The 18134-nt window shown below is 40.3% G+C and overlaps 1 protein-coding gene across 1 annotated transcript in view; it reads left to right on the top strand.

Moving 5' to 3' along the window:
- Nucleotides 1–18134, top strand: part of ank2b (ankyrin 2b, neuronal) — a 204049-nt gene that overhangs the window by 106090 nt on the left and 79825 nt on the right. The window contains exon 3 of the mRNA XM_071478279.1: nucleotides 16751–16852. Within this exon, the coding sequence (XP_071334380.1) occupies nucleotides 16751–16852 (102 nt within the window). The remainder of the gene's footprint in view (nucleotides 1–16750; nucleotides 16853–18134) is intronic.

Consider the following 18134-nt stretch of genomic DNA (forward strand, 5'->3'; position numbering starts at 1 on the left):
GATGAAATTAAAAAATCTCTTCACAAAGAAAACATAAATGGTTTTAGTCCTATTTATACAGGAGTAATAGTGCACTTCAGCCTCTTGTGGCAGAAATGAGTTTCACAACAACAAACTAAAAAAAATTTGAACAAAAAAAGTCTTTCACATGCCAAAAGTTATTAAAGTTATTGTTATATTTATCCTCTTCCATTGGTGTCTCTGTCTTCTGTCATTTGTATGATATGATGAACGTTTAATGGTCAGGAGAAAAAATAACAATTGAAGCGAAATGTAAGATGAATTACAACATAACTAAAAGAAGTGACTGAGGCTGAGAAAAACTTTAGATGTATCTATTATGTGTGTAGGGTTGGTGGAGGTCAGCTGGAAACCCAGACAGTGTCTGAGGTGAGCAGCTGTAGTGGCAGTGCTGCTGTTCCTCACCAGGGAGTCCCCAGCAATGGTCTGTGATTGGGCACACAGGCTTTACAGAGGCTGCAGGACTACAGCTGATGCTTAATTCTCCAACATCTGGCCCATAGTACCATCCTGTAGCAACCAGATAGTGTAGCAGCAGTCTTGTGTGGTTTGGCTCTTGCACTGAAGGTCAAAGTCTCTGGTGCTTTCCCTGCATCAGAGAATTGACAAATGTGTTAATATAATACCAATGTAGTAACTTCGGATGGCTGTAGAATGCTACACATCCATGTAGTATGTATTACTGGCTGCATCCTGGCTCAAAAAAATACACCACAGGGGCCGGAAACATGTTAAAATGCTGGAGTCTGACTAAGGTCACAAAAAGGAAAACTTAAGACTTTAAGTGGACTTGGTTGTGTCATTTGCCTATGACTCAGACTTCCCCTAAAGGACCTGTGACTTGTCTAGAATGACATTTAACTAAACCTGAAATGACCCTAACTCTCACTTTATCAACAAAGACAACATAATGTTTAAGTCCATTTCCACCCATTGTTAACATGCAGTTTGTATCTGGATACTTTATCTTGATAAGGAATAAGGCGCATTACTGCAGGTGTAAACCCTACAGAACACAGTGCAGTGGTATATGATGGGCAGACAACATCTGGAGGTGGTCAGTTTTGAAATGTGTTCAGATCTCTGAATATCTGTACAGTCTGACCACATTTTACTCCAGGAAATGCAGTCAGAAAGCTACAGTGAGTCCTTCCACTGCAAAGGAAATATAAGTAGAGTCCATACAGTCACATCTGCAAGACCATCATCATGTGCTAGAAAGCTTCACCACTGGCTCTGATGACCCTTTTGCAGTGTGACCAACGTAAGCCTATAGTTACAAGGCTACAGAAAAGTAGCCTATGGCTGACTTTACCATGAGTTTTGCGTTGTTCTACAGGAGTATCCTTGACCTTGACCCAGGACGTACTATGAGCTTTCTGCTACCTAATTTGCATAATGTGATGTGATCATAACATGGGCAGAATCAAGATAACATGAATTGACATAGGGTCTCAATAAACTTTTTACCAGCTCTGGAGCCTTGACAGGATCAATTCAATTCTCAATTCAACGTTTCAGTACTGCATTTGGGAAAATAGAGACATCTGACACGACCCTCTCACTTTCCAGTTCATAACACCAGATCTGTCAGGGTTATGGAGGTTTTACACAGAAGAAGCTATTTTCTGCAAGAAGCAGAAGAAAAATCTATGCACTAACCTTTTCTAAATCTGTGTTTCCATAGCAACCTCACCTCCAACTTCTATAATTCATGTTTTTTTTTCCATAGCCTGTTTCTTATGGATAGACAAATCTAGCAGTCGTGTGCTTTATGGTGTGTGACAAATATTAAATCCCAAATTAGTTTTGCTTGGATTTAGCTGTTAGCTTTAGCTTTAGATAGGATGTGTTCCAGCTCTACTAGCATTTGGCTGTTACAGTATAACCCCTCTCCTGCCTTTCCCCTCTTAAGTAAATCATTTCATACACCTCCTGTACACACTCTTGTCAGCACATTTACTCCCACAACATAAAGCGATAGTACAAATGGCTTTGCCTAACAACCCCCTCCCTCCTGCAGCCAGTGAGCCATATGGTCGAGCACAGATTAAAAGCATTTGTTGTCAACGCCTGCCCCGCCCAGTGGATTACCAACCCACAGAGCGAGCGTAAAGGAGTGGGGGTGTCTGTATGGGAGCGGATGGGATGGGAGATCTCTGTGGATACTGAAGAATAGTTTCGTGTTTAAACTGGATGAGTTGAGGGAACTGTGCAGCCTACCTGTACGGGGCCAGGTTTGACCTTTGTCAAATCACACATACAAACACACTCACAGCCTTCATCTATTGGTTACCCTAATTGGATGAGTCTGTTGGCAGATAACTGCTCTTTAGTGAGGAGATTGGACAAGATGTTAAGTAAATTACATCCAGGAGAAGGTTAATGAAACTAAAAAGGCCTGTGAGGTGACAGAGCAGTGGAAGGACACATCTAATTGTATGTTTTGGCTAGGACCGAAATCAAACTGAAGTGATGTGTGTGTGTGTGTGTGTGTGTGTGTGTGTGTATGGGTACTTGCTAAATTGTGACTGTGCTAGCATTTAGCATTAACACGTGTAAATATGCAAGTAATTTATTTTTTTTCTTAGAAAAGACTGTTAAAACTTGAAAGGAGACATAACACTTTTGTCCCCTTACAAATAATAAGTTGCTGCTACGACCTTATTTGATCTGGTAGGAGCAGTAGTTAATAGTGGCTAATGTTAGCTAACTTTAGATAAATATTGCTGCATATCTGACACTGACACTGGCATTATATGGCTTTATTGGACAGCTATAGTAAAATGGGGAAAGAGAGTAGGGGAATGATATGCAACAAACTGTCCAGCTAGCCGGGAACTGATCTTGGGACTCACTGCTCAGGGCATGCGCCCTAACCACTAGGCCATCAGGTCACCCCCTAAATCAGCTGGCTTAACAGTATGATTCTCCTCTACCTGTGCTGTACTGTTACATGTGATTGATGAAGACAACTGAAAGTGTTAATATGATATGCTACTTTTTGGTAGCCTTACTAGCTTGTCTACATGTCAACAACACAGTTGTACTTGGAAAATGAGAAAAACTCTTTTTTCTTTACTCATTTGCCTCTGTTTAGTTTTGACAAAGCAGTTTCTTCTCTCTATAAACAATGCTAATATTATTAAATGTGAAAACAATGCGAGACAAACCTCCTTACAAACTATGACATTAAAACCTCTCTTGAAAAGTAGTGCTCAGCCAGCAGTAAACATGCTAGCAGTAGTGTTCAGTGTTAGCTGTAGGCAGCAGCACTCGCTCAAGAGTCTCTCCATCCCACTTAGTCTCAGTAAGGGAATCTTGAAAAATGAAGTGGCTTTCAATTCAGTGTTATGTTTGGCCAGTGCAGCTTCTGGTCAGTAAAAGTATAGCAGATTCAATTTTCAATTCAATTCAATTTTATTTGTATAGCACCATATCATAATATACATTATCTCAAGGCACTTTACAGGGTAAGGCTGAGACCTTACTTTGTTACAGAGAAAAACCCAACAGTTCCCACAAAGAGCAAGCGCTTGGCGACAGGGGGGAGGAAAAACTCCCTTTAACAGGAAGAAACCTCCAACAGAACCGGGCTCAGGGTGGGCGGCCGTCTGCCTCGACCGGTTGGGTTTAGGAGGAGAAAAAGGGGGGGTGGGGGGAGGAGAGAGGAGAAAAGAGAGAGAGAGACCAGTAACAGCTGTATAGGTAATGGTGTTATCAATAATGATGACAGGTAACAGTGGTTAATAGTAATGATGAGTAGTGGTGGATCTGGATCCTGCTGCTCCAGAGAGAGAGAGAGAGGAGAAGCACAAACTACGGGAGAGAAAAAAAAAAAACAAAGTTAATGGCATAAAGTAGTTGAGAGAGAGAGAGAGAGTTAGAGCCCAGTGCATCATGGGAATCCCCCAGCAGTCTAGCTCTATAGCAGCATAACTAAGGGATGGGTCAGGACATACCCGAGGCAGCCCTAACTATAAGCTTTACTAAACAAGACCGTTTTAAGCCTGATCTTAAAGGTAGAGAGGGGGTCTGCCTCCCGAACCCACACTGGGAGCTGGTTCCACAGGAGAGGAGCCTGATAGCTGAAGGCTCTGCCCCCCATTCTACTCTTACAAACTCTGGGAACCACAAGTTGACCTGCATTTAGAGAGCTAAGTGTCCTATTGGGAAAATAGGGAACTATGAGCTCTCCAAGGTACGATGGTGCCTGACCATGAATGGCTTTGTAGGTGAGGAGGAGGATTTTAAATTCTATCCTGGATTTTACAGGGAGCCAATGCAGAGAAGCTAACACAGGAGAGATGTGATCTTGTTTCCTAGTTCCTGTCACCACTCGTGCTGCAGCATTCTGGATCAATTGGAGGCTTTTTACTGAATTTTTGGGACATCCTGACAATAAAGAGTTACAGTAGTCCAGTCTTGAGGTAACAAATGCATGAACTAGCTTTTCAGCATCCTTTAGACACAGAATGGGTCTGATTTTTGCATTATTGTGCAGGTGGAAGAAGGCTGTCCTAGAGACTTGCTTTATATGTGAAGTAAAGGACAAGTCCTGGTCAAAAATGACACCAAGGTTTCTGACTGTAGCACTGGAGGCCAAGGTGATGTCATCCAGAGTCAGTATATTATCACATAGTGTATCTCTGAGGTGTTTTGGGTGAATTACAATAACTTTTTACAGTTTTGTCTGAATTTAAGAGTAAGAAATTACTGGTCATCCAGGTTTTTATGTCCTTAAGACACACCTGAAGCTTGGCTACCTGGTTAGTCTCACCTGGCTTCATGGATAAGTACAGCTGGGTGTCATCTGCGTAACAATAGAAATTTGGAAATTTGCCTCCTAATAATGTTTCCTAGAGGAAGCATATATAGAGTGAAAAGTATTGGTCCTAGCACAGAACCTTGTGGAACTCCATGACTGACTTTAGTGTTGATAGAAGAGTCATTATTAACATGAACAAACTGGAGTCTATCTGACAGATATGACTTAAACCAGCTTAGTGCGGTTCCTTTGATGCCGACCATATGTTCTAGTCTCTGTAATAAAATCTTATGATCGATGGTGTCAAATGCAGCACTAAGATCTAGTAGGACAAGTACAGAGACAAGTCCATTGTCTGAGGCTATGAGGAGATCATTGGTAACCTTAACCAGAGCTGTTTCTGTGCTATGATGGACTCTAAAACCTGACTGAAAGTCTTCAAACAAACCATTCCTGTGCAAATAATCACATAACTGGTTTGCAACAACCTTCTCAAGGATTTTGGAAATAAAGGGGGGGTTGGATATAGGTCTATAATTGGCTAAAACATCTGGATCAAGAGTAGGCTTTTTAAGTAGAGGTTTAATTACTGCAACTTTAAAAGCCTGCGGTACATAACCAGTTGATAAAGATAAGTTAATCAGACTTAATATAGAGGTGTCGATTAAAGGAAAAACTTCTTTGAACAGCCTTGTTGGAACGGGGTCAAGAAGACAAGTTGATGGTTTAGATGAAGAAACTGTTTAAGTGAGCTCAGGGAGATGTACAGGAGAGAAACAAAATATAAACCAGTTACAGTCGACTCTGAGGCTGCTGAACTGGACAGTACATCTGAGCCAGCTGTGGGGAGGAGATGGTGAATTTTTTCTCTAACAGAGACAATTTTATTATTAAAGAAGCTCATGAAGTCATTACAACTGAGGGCTAAAGGTATAGATGGATCAACAGAGCTGTAGCTGTCTGTCAGCCTGGCTACAGTGCTGAACAGAAACCTGGGATTATTCTTGTTTTCTTCTATCAATGATGAATAATAGGATGTTCTGGCTTTACGGAGCCTTTTTTTTATGCCAATAGGCTGTCTTTCAAGGCTTTAGAGATTCTTCCAGGTTAGTAGAACGCCACTTCCTTTCTAGTTTCCTTGAACTTTGCTTTAAAGCTCGTGTTTCTGAGTTGTACCATGGAGCTAGCCTTCTCTGACTCACCACCTTCTTCCTCAGAGGGGCCACAGTATCTAGAGTTGCACGCAGTGAGGCTACATGAAGTTAAGAGAGCTGTTCCCTACAGCATTGATACATGGCAGTGGGCTAAGTACTGATGGGATCCTTTCTTTAAATTTGATAACAGTATTGTCAGGAAGACACCTGCTGTAATAGATTTTTTCCCAAATGCTGTGAAGTCCATGACTGAAAACTCAAATGTTAGCGGAAAATTGTCAGATTAAAGAAGGTTTTGGGAATATACTGTTAGATATTCAATGTCAATCCCATAAGTCAGAACCAGATCAAGGGCATGGTTAAAAGAGTGAGTGGGTTCATTAACATGCTGAGAGAAGTCAATTGAGTCTAATAATGAATTAAATGCAATACTCAGGCTGTCACTTCCAACATCTACATGAATGTTAAAATCACCCACCATGATAACTTTATCTGTGCTGAGAACTAACTCAGATAAAAAGTCTCAAGAACTCAGAGTAAGGGGCAGGTGGACGATATACAGTAACTAGTAGGACTGGTTTTTGTGTTTTCCAGTTTGGGTGTGACAGACTAAGAATAAGGCTTTCAAATGAATTATGATTAACCTTAGGTTTAGGATTTATTAGTAAATTGGAGTGATAGATGGCTGCCACCCCTCCTCCTTGGCCTGTGCTTCGAGGGATATGAACGTTAACATGAGTGGGGGGGGGTCGATTCATTAAGACTAACATATTCATCCTGCTGCAGCCAGGTTTCCGTCAGACAGAGCAGATCTACATGATGATCAGTTATCAGATCATTGACTAGTAGAGATTTAGATGAGAGTGATCTGATATTCAATAATCCACATTTAATCTTCCTGTTATTTGGTTCTGGAATAACGGTTGTGTTAATTTTTATTAGGTTTTCATGTCTAACTCCTCCTCTAGATATTTTGCTCTGAAACAAATACCAATGTGGTGAGATAGAATACACTCTCTAATTTCTTCTTTGTTGACACCAGAGGAGTAACAACTTACTGACAGCCTCACCTTGTTACTTTGCCTCCCTTTGCCTCCCATTGACTTCCTTATAGGTAAAATGTCTCAGATACTGTATTTGGAATGATTTTAGTTAACACCAAAGTACAAAATCAGTGACCTATGTGTGTGTGTGTGTGTGTGTGTGTGTGTGCATACTTGCATGTATATGATGCTGCCATGAAACATGACCCCCTGCCACCCTACCACAGTTCAGATGACTGATATTTTCATAAGAGGAGCAGGTCATTCTTCTCACCTTACATTTTCAGCAGAAAACTTAACCCACTATGTTACACCCATGCAATGCTAAAGGTCATACACAGCCTCACGTGACTGGCCTGGGTCATGTATTTTAAAATTGCCTTTAACTGGTTGCTCAGGTTACTCATGCTCTAATCAGACTGACCAGTTTAAATCTTCTGGGTATAACCAGTATGTCCTTCTGTTTGACTGTTATCCCATTTTCTCACATTTTATCTAATGTAACTGTGAAGTTACACAAATTTACAAACCATGTTACCTCACCAGAAATTGTGTTTAATCAGCCAGTATGATTCCTGTAAAACTGCAAACTACAGCATTCCTAGTGATGAGGTCTTTTACTAAAGATTAGATGGAAATGAGATTAGACTAAATCTCCCATGACATTACCCTTGGTGGATATGTTTAGATGGTTTTCATGTCTTCTCGTTAAACTTTCTTGCTAAAAATTTAAGTGTGATTTTGTCAGATATGTCAGCTAGAACTGTGACGATCCTGTGTCTGCTTACTCGGTTTATATTCATTCATTCATAGAAAACTCCAGAGCTGCTTTCTCATGTGGTTTCTGTGTTGCTCAACAATGAGGAGTCTTTCTCCCTACACTAACATATTCAGTGAATGAGAACTGTTTGGGTGATATTTTCAACAGTAAGTGTATTGTCTGAGTCATGACCTAGAAGACTGCAAAGGAGAATGGGGACATTTACCTCCCTGATGTCAACAGACAAGGACACACACATGCACATGGAGTGAATACCAACATACAGATGGACACGGACATGTAGAAACATCAGGGACCTGATGTCTAAAGTTTCTAGTAAACAGTAGTCCATTCATTCTAAGAGCCAATCAATTGGAATGAAAAGGTCTGTGTGACTTTAATTTGCATTCAGTCCAGCAGAATCAATACAGCCCTGCTCTGGCCCACAGTCTGACACAGATCTGTATTAGCAAAACACGATGTCCGCCTCCATTAAACAGTCTGTGACATGAGGTCGAGTGATCGCAGCCCAAAGAGAAGTCACTGTGGGGGCTGGACTCATGCAAAAAGCTTGGTATGATGATACTATTGTACACCAGCAGGGATCAACTCATATAACCACCAGTGCTCATCATGATATTTGTAGATTTAATTAGTCTGTAGCTGTGGTTCTCAAAGTAGGGTGCAGTGGTCTGATTTGTGTCAGTTTAGGGTCCTTGATATGAAAAAGTTTGAGAACCACTGGTCTATAGCATCTGTTGAACCATTATCCAGGACTTTAATGCCACATGTGACAAGTATTCAGGAAATGGTTCTCCTTGAAGTCAGAGCACCACTGGAACAAGTGCTCACTAAATATCAGGGCTTAGTTTTCAGTGTGGTTGAAGGCAGTTGGGAAAAGGTCACAGGTTACATTGGTTGTATATAACCTTAAAGCAGCCACTTCACATACTTACATGGCATCAGCAGGGGAACATGCACTGACAGTGTTATTTACCAGTTGTTTATGTGTATATGTACTGGGGTTAGACAGATTTCTTTACTGGTTTATTAGTCATTTTTATACAAACTTTGATACAAAGTCAATATCAATTAAGTCTCTCAGTGTCATCCATTGTGACAGTTGTTAAATAATATATCAATACAAAACCGGTTGTCTTTGACACTGAGAGATAAACCCAGAATGAGCTGGAAATGATCAAAATCAAATACTTGAAACAGGTTGATTTGCATTGGAAATGATTTAAAATCATCTTGCCAAAATGACTTTCTGCACCTCAGTGGAGGGTGTCTATTTCAGTCTTTGGTTTCAGTGGATCTTTTGCAGCACACGTACTTCATAGGAGCACAAAATATTGGCCCATATTGGCCTCCCATCAGTCCATGCTTAGTGTGATGCCCCTCCCCCTTTCTGTTTTGGCCTGCTGCCCTGAGCCGACCACCCGCTCTATCCTCTCTCTCCACATGCATAGCTAGGCTGGTGGGTGTAAAAATAGCCAGGATGGGAGGTGGTGGGGAGGGGGGGAGATGTTAGTCTATGATCAGAGAGTTGGAATTAGCAGTGTGGGAGAGCTAGCACTGTGCTCTGAGTAGTAACAGTACACAAGTCCAGTCAAGTGGTGCAACAGGGACAGGAAGTCTGCTTAGCCCAAAGACAAGTGAGGTTTGGCCTGGACTCAGGGTGTCACCCCCCCTGGATAGTAGCCTTTGAGGTTTTTAGGGGGAGGGTAGGAGAAAGAGGGACAGGGAGTGGATTATCAGACTCATTAAATGCTCATTTAGATTCCTTCATGTTCTGATGGGATAGACTTCAATACCTTGCATCATGGGCAACGCGGCCATGTGTAAGGTGTGCGGCTCAGACAAGGGCCTGAGGACAGTCGGGAGCCTCTCTAACCTGGACCAGAATCCTTCACTGGACTATTACTGTGTGGAGCATTTTCCTGTGCAGCCTCCACTGATGTTGGTAAGAGCTTAGATTGTCATGTGCGGCACAGAGGGTACAGTTTCAGGTAAATGGGACTCCTAAGGTGCTCTGTTTGGGGTATTTTAGGAGATTTTTACAGATGAGTAACTTTTTTAAGCAAAGACTTGGAAGTCAGTGTCAGGTCTTGAGTTATTTTTATTTTGGTCACAAACTTGATGACAGGACTCTCTGTAGCTGTTGCTGATAGGCTGGCATGCCATCTGTTCACATTAACTACCTTTGTATAAATGAAGACATTTTTGTATTGTGTACAATATATTGGACTTACTGTTATAGTCTAAGAATCAGTACTGATTTGAATCTTGTAATATGTGTTTGCACGTATAGACAAATTACCCAGGTGTTTATGGTGTGAACTTTTTCAAAGTGCGTGTGTATTGGTGTGCGAATGTGTGTGTGATGGGGCAGGGTGTTGCCCCCTTTCCTCTCCCTTTAAAGGCCAGTGTGACATCTTTGTTCCTAAAGTATCCCTGGACAGCAGCATGTGGACACTTGTGGCTAATTTGAAAAGCAGTGTAATGACTTTAGCAGGATGTTGCCGCTGTGCTGCTACTGGGAATTCATATCACTCCTTTAGTCTGAAGCTGAGTCTTCATGTCTTGTTTTTCCTGGAGCATGGTATAAAAATATATATCAGCGGGACAAGGTTTCTTGAATGGAGTGACATTTTCATGACAGTTGTTGACCTGCACTGATGCTGTTTTGAAGATACTGGAACTTGTTTCTTTATATCCATGAATTGCAAACCTGTACGTGGAGTATCTCAAACTATTTGGCTGTATTATTGCATTATTATTAATTATTAGGTGGTGGATCATGACACAGACTTAAATCTTAACTGAGTACATTAGTGAGCCACTGGACAATTTGAATTTCCCCAAGGGATTAATAAAGTATTTTATCTATCTTACAAGTGGCCCTCCTGTGTCAAATATAACATCAAAAGTAACAGGACATGTCTATAAAGTGCATTACAAATACATGGGGGTAATTTCCACCTCTGTAAAATCAGATGTCAGGCTAATAAGGTCAGAAATGCTACAAAGTCTGCCTTGTATTTTGGAAGCAGCAGAACAGTAGAGCCTCAAACAATGATGTGATTGCCGCTGGTTCAATTTGAGTCCTTATACAATCAGAAATTGAGATGAAAATTTCTAACCAATAGGTATGTGAGGAAGGACATGATCAAAATATATGAATGTGAGACGGTGTCATCTATCACATGCTGGGTCAACATCATTATAAATCTTAGACCTGACTTTGGTCAAGTGTGGTACAATGAAGGATATTGCATTGGGTCAGACCATGTTTAACAAAAATAGATGATCAGTGAATCTGTCACAGAATGACAACCCACAGTTCCTCTGAAATCTCCTCTGCCAGATCTTCCTCCCACTGACTCTTAATATTATCTACAGAGACTGGACGGAAGGTGTGAATAACATCATATAAACGTGAGATCAAACCCATTGTGGAGGTAATGGGGTTAAGAGAGAGTCAGTAGGTGAGAGCTGCAGGAGATTGAGAATGTGAAAGCTAAATCTATGAATAAAACTATGGATTTGTAAATACCTAAAGAAATGATGTCTAGGTAAAATGACCTTATCAGAGAGCTACTGAAAGGATGCAAAGGTGTTATTAATGTATAGGTCGCCAAAAGTCTTGATGAGTTGGACCACAAAGAGAATGCTTTATCAATCAGAGAAGGATGAAATACCAGATTACACAAATATTGGGGCAGAATTGTAACTGCTAAATACATTTTGAGCCTCAACATAAATAGGGGTCGTTTTGCAGTTTAATTCAAAGCACCTTTTATATTGGGTATCACTCTATATAAAGATTTCTTGTCCATAACTAAGCAGAACTCTATCTGAGAACTCTAGTGTTCTCAGATTCTTGTGAATGTTGCCCTAAGAAATGTAGAGTAGCACCAAGTCATTGGCAAAGGCAAGGGAAGCTATGCACTGACTTTCCACATCAAATCTGGACTGCAGCTTCTCAACATGTAGATGGATGAAGTGGAGTGGATCAGGTAGCAGGCTGAACAACAAGCGAGACAAGGGGTCCCCCACTTGGAGGTTGACTTTTGTCGGACTCCTTGATGAGTCCTTAAACCTGAGCCAGTGGAATCACTGAAACCCCGCTGGCGATGATGTAAAGTCAAGCCTAGTGTTTTTGTTCGGGATGCTGGAAAAGGCTCTCGGGATTACCAAGCCAGTTGTAATAGGTCGCCACTGACTGAGGTCGGACAGCTCTTCCAGCTGATCTACAGTAGGTTTGGGTATCGTTTGAGTTTTATCAGTCCCGTTTCTTACCAATTCCCTGTTTTGATTCCAAAGTGGTAAAAAAAAAGATATGTTTAGATAACAAAAAACCTTTATTCATTTAAATGTTGATTGAACATACACAAAGTAAACAATATTTACTATGTCTCCTACAGTCAAAATATATGATTCACACTCATAAAATACATAAAAAATATGAAATAATAGAAAGATCCATCTAGAGCAGTTAATTAAAAGTGATGTGTCTCAAAGAGTATCCACGTTACCTGCCCCAGTGGGTGTCAGTTTCCATGTACATGGAATATGTAGGGTGGAGAGACTTAGAGAACCTGGGATACACATGTAACCTTCTCTTCGCTCACTGAGTGACTTAGTACTGTAGCAATAAAAAGGGATACGGTCAACAATCATCATTCATTTTATTAATATGTCAAAATGTCGGGAAGGGTCTATTGGATTTCAGCAAGAAAGTTCTTGACCTCAGAGGCAGTAATTTCACAAAACAATCTTGACTTAAAGTCAACTTACTAGTTTTCAACTGCATCTAATGGCTTTCATTGACCTTTAAATTATTTTGTCAAATAGCTGTTAGCATGGTTGCTTATTTAGGGCTGTTGAGATGATCTCGAAAGTTCTGGAAGAAGTTAGAAAGCGGACCTTGAGTGAAGTCTTCTGTTTTGTTTAAGCATGTGTGCTAGGAATGGTTGCCCATGGTGATATGACTCAAAGCTAATGAAGATGTGAGCAGTAGTTGGAGCTGATCTAACACTGTTACAGAGGTAGCCCACTCAACAAAATGTATGTATTAGCACCAGTGTATCTTACATGTGAGTGATACACTGTTGGCCTGTTTGCTGTGATTACTTTGCTAGCTCTGCTGACACACAGAAAGCCATGTTGTCATGGTTACCTCCAGAGAGGCCAGTGCTTATCTCTGTGGGGCGAGGATGCTCCCAGTCTGGTCTCTGGTCTCTCACACAGTGTGTGTTAGGGATGGATTAGGGGATTGTTTTGCATTATTGATGCATCTCCTCGCACTCCACAGACGAAGACAGTGACTTTGTAAATGAATGTTTGATGTAATGTGTTGGCAGAGCAGCTTCAGGACTGTGCATTGTCACGCATGGCAGATTTGATTAAGTCTTGCAGGAACAGATTGTTACAGAAGGGGCACATGTGATACAAATATATATGAAAGATACATATATTGCAGTTACTTTTATTTTAATTAAATTTCATTTATCCTTACTCGATTCTGAAATGTTCTTTTTCAACAGTGGTGAACTAACTATAACAGCAACTACCTCCATGCCTGACTAAGGTTCCTTTATTCGCTTTTATTTTTTATTTCTGTTCCTATTTCTTGCCTACTCACCCAAACACGACCTTCATGTAACTGTAAGCCTCTCAGAGCACTTCTCTTGATCTGCACTGCACATTCAAAACATTTCCCCATCAAAATGAGTGATAAAATGACTAAGCTCCTTATACCCAAGAGTTATGAAACAATTTCTGTAGGAAGCTGGCAGCCACAATTCTCCCTTTCTCTCCAGTGTTTTCCATTGAAAAGCCCCACTTGTCTGAGGGTCCTGTTGGTCCAATTGTCACTATAGCAACCTGCCGGGCGCTGAGAGATGATGAGGGCAAGGTCTTGCATAATGTGACTCGGCAGCTCTGAGGGAAATGTCAGGGTATTATCAGACAGGCTTGATTGTAGTAATGGCTGCTTTGTGCAGTGCTGCTAGAAAACAATGCATACTCTGTAAGAACATGTATGAGGCTGCATGAACAAGTCTTTCCAGGGCTTTGTAGTATTTTCTGTTTCTGAGTGAGACTGCTTGATTTTTCCATGATTTCAGTCCAGATGGATTATTGTGTGGGGAAATTCACATACACATTTATTCACATTTACAGAATCAGAGTCAGGCTAAGAGGTAGGAAGACAGGAACAATTTGGATGAAATAAGCAAAAGAAATTCAAGAAATTTAAAAACATGAAATATTTAAAAAAGCTGAATATAATATATACCATTTGCATGAAAGAAATTTTGTCGTATGTGTGTATGTAAAGAAATATATACAATTGAACCATGATATATCATATAATTTAAACGTACAGTAATAACTATGTATCATAATGTAATATCATTATATAAGTGTATAATGAAATGTAAAATTAAATGAAAAATAGTGTTAGATATGTTACTACTTCTTGTCCTACATGTCTGCTACTTTTTCATTGTAACTAGCCCAGATTAAATCAGGAAAGAGTTTTTTTTTTTCCAAGTTCAACTATGAAAATTATTATAATCTGAAAAGCTCCCTTTCATATTACATGTCGAGCAAACATAATTAAAAAAATGCTAAAAAGAAGGTGTTCATCTGGCAAACGCATGTGAAAGGTTTGTCTTTATAATTCTTATAAGATCACAAAATCCCAAAAGTCATTCAGGTGACCAGCTGTGTGACACTGGGGACCAAATGTGATCAAACTAAGCTTTCCGGAGGAGCTGATGTGCCTCAGCAGCGGGAAATGCAACAGTGGTGTTTCCTGACACTTGACCTGCATCAAATTGTGATGTTGTGTGTTAAGATACTGCTGGTGCTTATTGACCTTTGGAGCTTTCAGTTCGTGGGATCAGACACTTTAGTGTGATCACTTCATTAAAGCTGCTCTCAGATATTTCGGAAAGTCTTCTTGGGTGCTGTTTTACTCAGAAGTCAACAAAAAGATATCATAACACAAGCAAAAAGCAGAAAATGTCTTCATCAGTGAATGCCCCCAAGGTGAAGCTGGCAATGCTATTATTCTGAGTTCTAATCTTCAATAAAGGTCATTTTTGACAACTTGCTCTCAAATTTTTGTAAAACAATCAGAACCAGCATTGTCCTTTGAGGTGATTGTGTCTGTGCTGCAGAAAACTCCAGCAGCTTTGAGTGTGAGTGAGAGTGCGAGTGATGCAGTGCAGCTCTCTGCAGCAGCCAGACAACAGCTGACTGCAGGTCAGCCACAATCACCAGACCAGAGCTGTGTGTGTCTGAGGGAGACATCAGTGCTGCAGTATCAGTGCTCATTGTATACATTATCAGTGCTGCATCCTGTTCTCTGAGAAAATGAGGGCAGGTTGACACTGCAGGTGACAGATTCTGACGAAGGAAAAGAACGACCAAACTTCATATGTAATTCCTGTTATTACTGAAAAGTTTTCCACCTCACTTCCTTTACCTCACTTCCTGTCCTTTCCTAATCAATATGTGGCTCTTGTTTTCAACTGTGTGGCTACACTCCTTCTCATTCATTCTCCTTCACCTTCCCGAGGGACGGCAGTTCTGATTTAACATTCCAGGAGTGTTTTGTTCTGCCTTTATATTCATAAATCCAATTCCTTTATATTTTGGAGAAAATAAACCCTTTGGTCAGAAGATTGAAGTTTTATGGTTGACATTCTGGTCCAGTGTCCATGGTGATAGACTTTTCATTCTGAACCTCCTCGTTCACAGCTTGCTAATGAAAATGACCTTGACAGACAATGAGAGACCATTCCTCTGCTGGAAAACAAACACAACATCTACTGAAGCGTCCATAAGTCCCCATCACTTCCAGTGTGGTACTGCAGTATTTCTGTTTGTGACCTCTGACCTCTCTTTGGAAGGAGGAACGCAGTTTGAATGCAGTAAAAAGAAGCATCACACAGTGTTTTTCCACAGGAGCAGCAGAGAGCTGGGAGCTTTGAACAAGCTGTGTGTAAGCCAGGATTTAGCTTTAGTGAAGGCACCAAGAGGAAAATGCTGAATCATTCTGCTTCCTTACAGTCCTGGTCTGTTTCCAACTGCAGCTCACTCAGCATCCAAAAACAGACAGGAGACATGTCCTTCCTCAACCAGGGACATACGCATTCTTGTGCACTTAAGAAAAGCTATATGTATAATTTTAAATGCACAATTTTTGCAGATAATGGCTTATTGTGATTTTCTCAATGCCAGACCTTTAAGAAACCAAATTTTCCCTTATACAGAATTAAAACATACTACATTTGACATAAGATCTAGTGAAGGCCTGTTTCACCATCTCATAGTGAAAGTGACAAACAGTAGAAAATTAGTTAGAATAATAACTTACTAAGCTAAATTACAATGAGTTAATTCTGAAAAGAAAACACTATAGTTTCTAACCTCAAATTAGAGGTAATTCTGGAAGCCAGTGGAGGTTTTTGAGAAACAGAGTGAAATGTTCAGATATTTCTGTCTCTGATTTACTGACATATTGTGACATCCAGAATTTGATATCTTTCACATTTCAGTTTGAACAATGAATCTCAAGGTGTCATGCTGTCAGAAGAAGTTGTGTATCATGCTGATGATAGTGGTGAAGGCATATGTAGATGAAACAGAAGAGGTCCTAGAATGGATCCTTGTGGGACACCATACAGAGGTGAAATCACCAAGAGAAACAGTAAAATTCTCTGTTGAAAACAGGAGCTCAATGACTGTAGTCTAGTTAATCATAAATTATTTGATGGCCTCCAGGTAACACATGTGGGTGTTGTGTTCAAGAACAGACTTTATTGGAGCAGATATTCTCAACAATGAACTTCCACTTTTAAAATGTGACTCTTTCAGGCACAGAGGTTAAATTATGTGATGACTATTACCAGTGACAAAATGTAAATGCTGTTTGGATGTTATGTGGATTATTTCTGAAAATGTTTTTCCTCTCTCTCTCCTCTAGTCGGACAGTAACACCAGTTTCCTGCGAGCGGCGCGGGCAGGGAACATCGACAAGGTTTTGGAATATCTGAAAGGGGGAGTGGACATAAGCACCTGCAATCAGGTAGGAGACACATCACAACCATACACGTACTCACTCACACACTTAAGTCTGTACAATATAGACAAAACAAATAATATACTGTGTATTTTAATAGAACCTTGTATAGCCCAAACTAAAACACAATAACTGTCACAACAATGTACCTGCATGCTGAAAGATTTCTCTACAAACCTCAGTACACCACAGTATGAAAACATACAAACTACTATTATTAGGCTGACTTCAAAAGGAATTTTACAATATATGTATATAATAATACATTATAGAGTGTTGCAGGAACAAGTCCTACAGCCCGGAGATTAGTTCAGGTACCCTGGTCTCAAAGTCTGTAGGGTTTGTGAAGGGTTTTTGGTTAGATGACTGAAATAAGGTCTGTGGACATTTTCATGTTTTATTCTACGACATAAAATACATCAGTAAATACCCCAGTTGTAATTACTTTTACATCTCTCAATAATGGCTGGCTGCCTAACAAGTGCCTCAATGAGACTACTGAGGTTATTAAGGACGTAAATGTCATCAAGCCGAACATGAAAACTGATCTACACACCAGTCCGCCTTTACAGCCTTGTTGTGTTTAGACTCATGCTCTAACAAACTGTTACTAACTTTATAAGAGGAAAGGCTTTTGTAGAAGAGGTCACAGCTAAATCAAACTAGAAGTGGGAAGAAAAGAGAGAGAGAGAGAGAGAGAGAGAGACCAGGAACAGCTGTATGGGTAATCGTGTTATCAATAATAATGATACATGTACACATCCAGCAGACACACAGCAACATTATCATTCATTCATGGTCGCTTTTGCCTTAATGTGACAACTTAATGTACAATAGTCACTCTTCTTCAGTTCTGATTTGATCCACCAACTCATAAGAAAAACATCTGTCTCTTTAGCTGCTAAATGCTCCACTATGTCCACCAGCTGTTCTCTAACTGTGTCTGTCTGCTGTTTGCTTCTGAGCACAAAGCGGACAGTGGGTTAATAATTGCTCCCTGGTGCTCTTGCGTATTGGGGATTATGAGAGCAAAAGTTGCTGTAAATCCAAAACAGTGAGCTCTGGGTTTGTCACTTTGAGCAGCATGTGTCACATTACATATGGTCATTTGATCCATCTTTGTTCTAAAGAAAATTGTGCAGCTTTAACTTTCTATTAAGTGCAGTGTTCTTCCTCACTATTTAGCACACATTGTGTTGAGCGTTAGCTTCATGCTAATTTTTTCATTAGGAGGACATTCTGGATTGTTCATTCTTCTTCATTAGAGCGGTTCAAATGTGCAACATTT

This window comes from Trachinotus anak, unplaced genomic scaffold (genome assembly GCF_046630095.1).
Source record: "Trachinotus anak isolate AG129_WGS33_773 ecotype Australia unplaced genomic scaffold, CSIRO_AGI_Tana_v1 ptg000005l, whole genome shotgun sequence".
Classification (NCBI taxonomy): Eukaryota; Metazoa; Chordata; class Actinopteri; order Carangiformes; family Carangidae; genus Trachinotus; species Trachinotus anak.